The sequence below is a fragment of the Phaethon lepturus genome, unplaced genomic scaffold (genome assembly GCF_000687285.1).
Source record: "Phaethon lepturus isolate BGI_N335 unplaced genomic scaffold, ASM68728v1 scaffold40807, whole genome shotgun sequence".
Classification (NCBI taxonomy): domain Eukaryota; kingdom Metazoa; phylum Chordata; class Aves; order Phaethontiformes; family Phaethontidae; genus Phaethon; species Phaethon lepturus.
Window position 1 is genome coordinate 3,478 of NW_010551862.1, and position 9,542 is coordinate 13,019.

The window sequence follows — 9,542 nt, forward strand, 5'->3', positions numbered from 1 at the left end:
AAATAGTTGGTATGAGAATGTTTTAATAAATGAAAATGGGTTTGCCTAAATTCTGTTACTGTTCTTGTCCTGATTTAAGATGTATAATAGCTAAAGCACCCATGGATGTCAGTCTGGTTTAATCAGAACTACATGTGCTGTTAAGAATCTGTATGATTAAAAACAAACAAATGTTTTTTTCAATAGGTAGAACAGACTTGGAATCAGTCACTTAAGCAATTCTGCATTTTTATAGGGAGGCAAACAAGCAGCATGTAAGATGTCAGAAATGTTTAGAGTTTGGACATTGGACCTATGAATGTACAGGGAAGAGAAAATACCTGCATAGACCTTCGAGGACAGCTCAATTAGCGAAAATTCTTAAAGAAAAAGAAAAGCAACTATTACTGCAACAAAGGTAAGATTGGCAGAATGAAAATGCCTAGTTTATTAATGAAAAGGTAATTTTGTATGTGGGTGAGAAGGGTGGTGTCCTAGACCATTTGCTGTTATTTTTTCTTCCAGGCTGTGTGATGCTTGCTTAATATTAGAATCATTTTGTTTGTTACCTGGAATATGTACACTCAGGTCCCACAAAATTAAAATGCTGTTTGTTAACACCTGCTCATCTGAAATACACTTAAAACCTTTTTGGCCTATCTGAAACAAAAAAAGTGCACTAAGCTAAAGTTAAAATAGTTGGAGCCGCCTTTGTAATGGAATACTGTTTCCTGAATCCCTTGATAACTTGGTTTCATATGTTTATGTGCTAGTACAAGCAGGTTGGTGTGAATACTGTAAATGTATTTATAACAAAGAAGCAATTCTTTCACTTCTGTTTAGGTTTGCTGTTAGACTGTGTGGTTAAAACCTGGTCTTCTGGATATGACCTGACAGTGGATTTGTGCCAGCACAGCTCCTGTATATTGCTTATTATGAGCTGTAATGGTTAAACGGGTGAATGACAGTTGGATTATCAGGTGGTTTGAAGTCTCAAGTGTAAAGTAAAAACATCACTGAATTGCTGAATTATTTCCCTTTTTGACATCTGACAAAGCGAAAGATACCTGCAGCTAAACAGAAAAATCAAAGTAAAACTCTGCCTTTGTGTAATGTGATTTCCTTTCCACTTTGTTCTGTGAGTAGACCTTAATAATTGTTTTAACAAGCAACTCTATATGACAAAGAGAAAAATAACATAGCACAGTAGTTTTCCATGAAATTCCTATGTATGAGGGTCTCCATTCCACCATTACAACTCAAATTTAGTTATGGTACCTGAAGAGTCCTTGCCTCAGCCCTACTGAGGGACAGCATCATTTATAGCTGTTGCAGCTAAAATTGTTGAGGATTTGGAAACATACCCTCTGTTGTTGCCACTTGCAACTCAGTATGTTGTCTGTAGGTCATTAGTGCTGCCAGGATGTGAGTTGTGGAAGAGTGTTCACACCTTTTGCTCTGTTACCTTGATGGGGGAAGAAAATGGGTGGTAGCCTCTGGCAGAGAGGTCTAATTTGACTTTGTCAGTTGTTTCAACTGTGGCAGCAGTATGAATCAGAGTGCTGAAACACTGACTGAAGCGGAAGCCCATTAGCTTGTGTTGAGTGACATAAAATGTTTGATTTTCTGAAATTAATTTTGATCCAGTGAGTAATTCTGAAGCAATTGTAATCCCCTAGTATTGTACATAAGAAATCAGGAGTGCCTGGGCTCTAAAATTGATTCCCTTTGGAGACAGAGTTTGGAATAGTTCTTCAGAGAGTTAAGATTTTTAGGAGAAATATTGAGTTTGAGTCAGATTATTCCCTTGTTCCTTTCCTGCCCTATTTCTATTGAGTTCTGCAGGTTAACACTGGAGGATAGTGAATTAAGGGTGAAATTGCTTGTTGCCTAGCCATTGTGCTTGAGTCTGCGTATGGGATAATTTTGTAGAGGAGTTACAGGACTGTCGAGTGTCTGTCATGAATGGAGTTTTTTGAGCTGGAAGTCTAACAGTTGACAGTGTGAGGGGTATATGGTGTGAAAAGTCATCTCATAAAAGGGAGACTAAGTAATCCTTAGATGGGAACAGGTTTTAATCTTGATTAAATTGGGCTGGATTCATACTGGTTATGTAATGATAAGCTCTCTGAAGCTCCTTAAGTGCCATGAGGCACACAGTTCCTTAGATGCCAGTGTTACATTTTCAAGGATGAAACTTATTCTTCATGGAAAGAAAAACTTCTAGGTCACACTTTTACTTTTTGCATAGCTTGCTTTGGAAGGTTTTCTTGTCTGCAGAGAAGTTGGGTCTCCTGCAGGTCTGCTGCAGAGTATTTGTAGCATCATCTTTAAAGATCTAATAATGAATCATTAACCAGAAGGCAAACATAGTCTAATAAGATTAATATTTGCTTTTTGACAACCATATTCAAGGCTTTTCAGCATTAACTTTTCAGCAGTTGTTCCAGGTTCCTTCTATTTGCCCAGTGTTGACCCCATGATTCTGATAGACATTATGGAGGTTTTGCTGACTGGTGTCAATGAAGCCCATGGCTTGCTCGTCCTAGAGTAGGAGTTGGGAGGGGAAGAAAGGTGGGAAAATGCTTATTCCTTACTGATGTTACTGCATTGAACCAAAGCCAGGATGCTTGAGTCTTATTTGTAGTTCTGAAGACAGTGTGGTGCCACAGGGAAGATGACCAAGTGTCATTAAAAAGATTTGTTTGATCCTCAGGGGCCTGACCCCTCGCAGTTGTGTGGTTCCATGGAGCAGTGAACTCCTATACTTACCCATACGGTAAACGCTAGAGGGAGGCACAGACCCGTGCTGCAGCGGCCAGGGTTACTCACATGCTGAATTAGGTCCCGTCTTCGGAAAGGTGATTTGGGATTTAATTCTGTTTACTCACAGTGACTTCTCTTACCCGTCAAACACCTGGTTACCTATGGTAAGGGTATAAGGCCTTAATAATCTGAATATTAACAACATTCAGTAGTACAGGAGGGATCATAATTTGGTTTGAAATTTGAAGATCAATGAATCTTCCTCTTGCCCACAGAAGATTGTGGGGAGTGTAGAAAACCGTTCTGTGCAATTATAACATTTTCATACCATACGTATGAAAATAAAAAATTGAAAAATCTAATTTTTCTGGCATATAAATGGCACTGAGTACTTGTATTGAAATACAGTATAGTTTACACTTAACACTTTCTTCTTTCCACCCTTTTCTGGAGTCCTTATCAACACATACTGCAGCCTAATTGCTAGATGAAATATATTTGCAGTTTTTACTTTATTTCTGTGTGTTTAAGATGGTTTCCAATACTAGGTTTCAGTTGAGGAAAAAGTATCCTGGTTCATGAAAGAATGTGCAACTTATATATCAGTGGCATGTTAAGCATGTTGTAAATATATGATGAGGGACTATTTAACCACACATGTATATTCCAGGTTGAATTATGTGCTATATATCTACAGCTGATTGAGAAGAGCAGGTGACTGGTATGTTTGACTGAAAGAATTTTATTTTCTTTAAAAAATAATCCAGAAGCAAAAACTGGTTTAAAAAGAACACAAACCTTTTAGTGTTTTGTTAAAAGAAAGTTTCTTTTATGTCATTTAACACTCAAACTTCCTGTGAGCATATGAATGCATGGGAATCTGAAAGACAAATAGCTGGAAAGCATCGGTATAGATTATTCTGTGTCTTTTTGTACTTGAAAGAAATACATGGTGAAAGCTACAGACTAATTCAGTATTTTATCCTTTGTTTCAATGAATTCAGTTACTGCTAAATATGGTTAGAGAGAACTTTTTTGTATCCTTTTTTCCTGTGCTTTCCCTATCCCAAAATGTTGTAGTCCGTACAATATGAAGAGTAAAGCGTAATTAACACAGAAAATGAGAGGTGGATTGCTGCTTTTTTTTCTTTCTTGATTTGTAGGTATTGTTGTTTTTCTGGTTTGAATAGTTACTGAAAATAGATGCCAAATGAACTTCGGGCGGTGCAACACTCTGCCAGTGGGATATCAGCTTTCTAATATTAAACTCAGCTCCACTGTGCTGCTATTTATTTAATTTTCCTACTGCATTAATCAAAGCCATTGTTTTTCCCCCTTTAATTAGCACTGGAGAAAGTACTGCAGAAAGGAAGACCAAGAAAAAAAGGTATGTGGGGAACAATGACAAATTGTGCAGCTGTTTCAGTGTGTGATCTTGCACTGGGTATTGTGGCAGGCAATTTGGAAGGCGTGTGTGTGGAAAGTCAACATTGCAAACACAGTTTTGATTTTACTGCTTTTAGCCTGTTACAGGCAGTTGCATGACAGACATTGGGAGAATTTTTACTCCTCCCTGTCCAAAATCTCTAAATTTTATCCTCTGCTTTTGTCCCTACTGATTGTCCTATCTCTACATGATCTTGCTTTAATAATAAAAATCTTTCTATTTCTGCCTCAAAAGTTCATCAAGTGCATTTTAAACAATTGTGCAAGAGTGGCATACTGTTTTCTAGTCTGTAATCACTCCACCTACCCATCTTGCTCTTCCTTTTGTTGTTTTCATTCCCTTCTTGTAGCAGCTGTCTCTCTCTGAAGTTCTACCTAGAGCATGAAATAAAGTACCTAAAAAAACCCAAACCCCACCCCCCCAAAAAAACCCCCAAAAACCAACCCAACCCCAAAACCAAATAAAAAAAACCCCAATCCCAGACCAAAACAAAATCCAGGAAATAAACCTCCCCCCTTAAGTACTAAGCTGAGCCACGAACTCTTTCTCTTTTAACGTTACTTCCACTTCACTTTGCAGTAACATTTGCTTGGGAATTCGCTTCTTGTCTTTAATAGCAAAACCCTTTCAGGAACAGCTAGAACCCTGGCTGTAATACTCCTGCTAATCATGTTACGAGTTTTACTTACAGAGGATGTCTGTACAGTAATAGACTCATTATCTCTTTGCATTTAGTTGACTGTCCTCTGTCTCTAAATCTAGTTCTAGAAACATTTTTTGAAGATTTTTAAAGGCTAGGCCTTTTGCTTTGTGTGGCAGTCATTAAATAAGCCACAGCAGCTTTTAAAACACATCTTTATTTTTAGGCTGTCATGTGGAATGTGGCTTTATTGGAATGCTTCTTGGTGAGTGTCTTAGTTCTACTATCAGAATATATTTTATCAAAGGCTCCTTTCTCAGTAGTGTCCATTTATTGTTGGAGTTATTTAGGACTAGTGAGACCATAAATTAACTGATTTCTAAACAATGTAGTTCAGACCTCTTCCTGCCTCAGCTTTCTCATATGCTGCACTCTTCTACTTGGCATAATGATTTTCAGAGTATTTGAGCTCTAAACCAATGCAGAAATGAAAAGAGCAAAAGGATCTATGGGGGAGGGGGTGTATTGGTCACTCTTTCTTTTGTTCCCTCTTTCCTTAAAATTTTAAAACTCTTGAAGGTTTGAATTGTTATCCTGTTTTTATGCAAGCACTGAATCCATCAATATCTATTCCTTTCCAGATAGTTTGCTATTTCTATATTTCTTACAATACAGGAAGAATTAAATGTGGAAAATTCAGTAAAGTGTTACCATTGAATATTCATGTTCCAGATTAAAAAAAAAAAAATGCAAAAGTTAGGGTTCTGGCAGTAGTAAGCACTAACCTTTTACTTAGTGTATGTTTGTTTTGCTCTAAACAGTAATAAGTAGGTTACAGGCTTAACCAGAAAAACAGGAACAGGTAAAACAGCTGTTGTACAATCTTGTGACCTCAGGTGACACAGAGCTGTCTTCTGGGTGCATGTTGCCTTCAACGTTCCCATACGGCATACTTTGGTTATTAATTGAAAGACCACTTCATGTTCAGATCACATATATATCTACCTGTCTAAAGGGTAAATGCATGTCTTAAATCACTTGTTTCTTCAGGCATCCAGCTGTGATTGTGCCCAAAACTGTAGATTTGATTTAAGTAGCATGTTTAAAATTACCTGGGGTTGTTCAACGATTGCAATAGAATTAGAAAAGACAAAAAGTCTGAGAGGTGTCGTAGCATGTGTTACAAAAAGCAGCAGTTGTTCCACGATTGGTGCACACAATCATACAAGATAGTAACATTTGTGAACTTTTTTGGAGGAGAATGAATGCTTGTCCGCTGGAGAAATTTTGTACTTTTACAGTGGTGTAGTAGAACCAAAAATCTTGGATCTACCAATCTATAGCATCTGGGTTGTCACATTACCTAATTAGGACAAGGTGAAATAGTGAATTATACTTGCTTCCATCTCCATCCTCCATCTATAACTATCAACAGGCCACATGTTGCATCACCTGAAAACAAGTATCTGCTTGTTTCTTCTCTCATAGATCTAGCTATTGCTTTGCTCTAGGAGAAGCAGTGTTAAGTGTTACATCCTGATGTTTCTGTGAGTGGATTTCAGGTTATAACCTAAATATTGGAGGACCATGGACTGCTTCTATGGATTCTGTGAAAGGTGATTAGGAAGAGAAAGTTCAGTCAAGGTTATCATTCAGGGGATCCTCTGACTGATTCTGGTCCGTATAAATGGGTCTGCACATCTAATGAAACTGTTTAGATTTGAACTACTGGTCCCATTTTTTTGGTTTTCCTCATCTTAAGACTAGTTTTTCACCAACAATAAGCCTGATTTAACCAGTCCTTATGGATCTTTATCTTTAATAAATAGCCATTGTGTCTCCATGCGCAGAGATAACAGATTTACAGATGCATTATAAAAACTTCAGCTTAACATATGCATCCAGATTTGTCAGCTGACATGACCCACGGCTGATAACGATGAAAAAAACATTACTTTTTCTCTAATAGCCTTAACACAGGCATTTCCTGAGTTGTTGTATTTAACAAAACCCTCTGACTACTACGTTAATTTTCTAGTGGAAAGAAGATTCTGCATTATTATATCTAACACTTTTGTATGCTGTTGGTTGACTTGATGGGAAGCGGTGTGAATTAATACCTTTACATTTTGTTTGGAGAAAGACCTATGGGAGAACTTAATTGTACTTTCTTGGAATTTGTATTGCCTTAATCAGAGACCTTGATCATGAGTAAGGGTAAAAATAAAAAAAAAATAAATTGCAGAGGATACAGAAATCCACTTTTTCTCTGTTCATAGTTCTGTCTTTGTCTTGGACTGTTTCCACCCTGTCTCTTCCACCGTGAAAACATAAGCATCCTGTAGTGGCAGGTAATTTGGGTTCTTTTGCCAGGAGTAATCGAAGAACAGTTTCCATTGAGTACAGTTCTAACATTTGTGAAATCACTGATGAAACTTCCACCGACATTTACATTGCCAAAATTTCACTCCTTATTACAGTGGTGTGCTAGGGAACTGATCTTTGTTAATTTTTCCCCGAGGCTTTAGTAGTGTAGGACATTCATACTTTTCCTGCAGCCTTGTTCTATTTAGCCAAGTCAGTAAAGACATTTGTGATTACTATGAACAAGATCCTTGCCAGCTTTCAAACTTAACCTTTTTCTTTAGTCCTGTTTTGGCTTGCTTCATGTACATGGTGTCACTCTGCCATTGCTCAAATGGCCGCAATGCATTCATTCAGAATTGGAAAGGGGCGGAGGGGGTGACAGGACATGGGAATTTGTCTTAGATTGTCAGGCCTGGAAACTTTCAGACCAAGTAATTGATCTTTGGATTACAACACAGTATAAAGAACACTGTGTAATGAATACTGTCTCTGGCAGGTCTGTTCTCATCTGTGTATTTGTTTCATTTCAGATCTAAAAGTGTGACCAGTTCCAGCAGCAGTAGCAGTGCCAGTTCAGCTAGTGATTCCTCATCTGACAGTGAAGATTCTTCTACCTCTTCTTCTGATGATGATAGTGACAGTGATGAGAGTTCTTCTACTTCCTCATCTTCTGCATCCTCAAGTAGTACTTCCTCTTCTTCAGAGTTCGAATCAGATTCTAGCTCCTCCAGCAGTAGCAGCAGCAGCACAGACAGTAGTTCTGATGATGAGCCACCAAAGAAAAAGAAGAAGAAATAGCGTGGTACAGTCTAGAACTGTTGTTTAGCGAATGATAACACTCTTCAAAGATGTTTTGAGCATATGGTTGCCAAACAGTTTAACTGGTCAACATTTCTACTGCTAAAACTTTCTAAGTTTGTTGTTCGTAGGACGTGAAAGGCATTAAATGGCACGTGAGACTTACTGAAAGAATATTTTTGTGGTTTTAAGGAAAATTTTACTTTTTTAGTTCAAAAAAATCTATCATCAGATTTGTTTATATGAGCTAAGGTCCAGTAACCTGGATGTTTACATGCTGGAAAGCAAAAGCTTTTTATTGCAGATCGTGCTGTGCATCATATGCTACTACTCTGTTTATGACAGCTTCACTTACATGTAGAAAATCCTCTAAACTATTAGAAGCAAAAGTTTTACACTGCTGGCTGTAGAGCACTGTCATTGTTGAAACTGAATGCACAATGTTGCACACAGAGGGCCTTCCATCTCACTTAACAAATGTATTATGCTGCTGAGCTTTTTTTCTGATGGCTTTTCCTGATGCTTCCAGGTCAAGTCTTAACTGCAACATAAAACTTTAAATAGTGTTCATTTGTTAATGATAAATATACTATTTGTACTGTACAGAGGCTTCAGTCTTTTCAACTTGCCTGTTTCCTTAGCTCATGTATTTGTTGTATTTTCTGAGACACAGAGTGTCTCTTGCAGCAGTGTCTGTGTAAGAAAGAGGAGCAGTGCACAGGGGAAGAATTATGGCTGATGCTGCTTAGGAGTTTCATCTTTGTGCCTTTTTTTGTAAATTAAATGTACTCTAGTGAGAGAAGGGCTTGAGTAGGTGCTTTTCAGAACTCCATTAGCTTTCCATACAGAATATGGTCAGTAAAACCAGAGAAATAGTAGTAACAAACAAAAATAGGCACTATTTTCAAGGAGATAGGAAAAAGGCTATTTTCACTGGATGCTCGATAAGAAAAGGAGTTGCCTTTAAATAGAGGTCCCAAAGTGTTTCCCTTTGATATTTTTGCAAAAAATTGTTGTGTAATGCAAGATTACCAATCTGTGTTGTTGGGCACATGGTGACTGGCACTATAGTCTGCAGTTTAATCAGTCCATTATTTTTATGTAATAGTGTGTACGTGCCTGTGAAAATCTGGCATGGGAAAAGCAAGTTAGTGGGGAAAAAAAAAAAATCAAACAAAACAACAAAAGCGAAATCCAAACATACTGCAGAACAATTATTGCTGGTGGCAAACCAAAAGTCATATGTTCTTTTGGTGGATTGAAGCAGTTGGCATTAGTATTTTAATTTGTGATGCAGTCTCCTAAATTTCTTATCAGTGGAGTGCCCTTTCTTGGGGAGGGGGCATTACATGTGGAAGAATTCTTAAATATCTCGGTTTAGGTAAAACATAGTAACTAAACTATTTTTTATATTTTTATGGAAAAAGTAGTGTGTAGAATTACTTTTGAATAAACTGTGCTTATTTAAATGTTTGAAAATATGTATGTTGTGTGTTTTAGTCTGTAATCATTACTGTGTTTAACAGAACACTCTGCAGACTGTAA

General features: G+C 37.4%; 1 protein-coding gene across 1 annotated transcript; it reads left to right on the forward strand.

Annotated features, from left to right (window-relative positions):
• Positions 1-235: 235 nt before the first annotated feature.
• ZCCHC10 (zinc finger, CCHC domain containing 10) lies at positions 236-8,722 on the forward strand (the record flags this gene model as incomplete). Its single annotated transcript, XM_010291056.1, has 3 exons — positions 236-397; positions 4,091-4,132; positions 7,730-8,722. Coding segments are annotated over 3 exons (472 nt in total), but the record flags the coding sequence as incomplete, so codon positions are not given.
• Between the last annotated feature and the right edge of the window lie 820 nt (positions 8,723-9,542).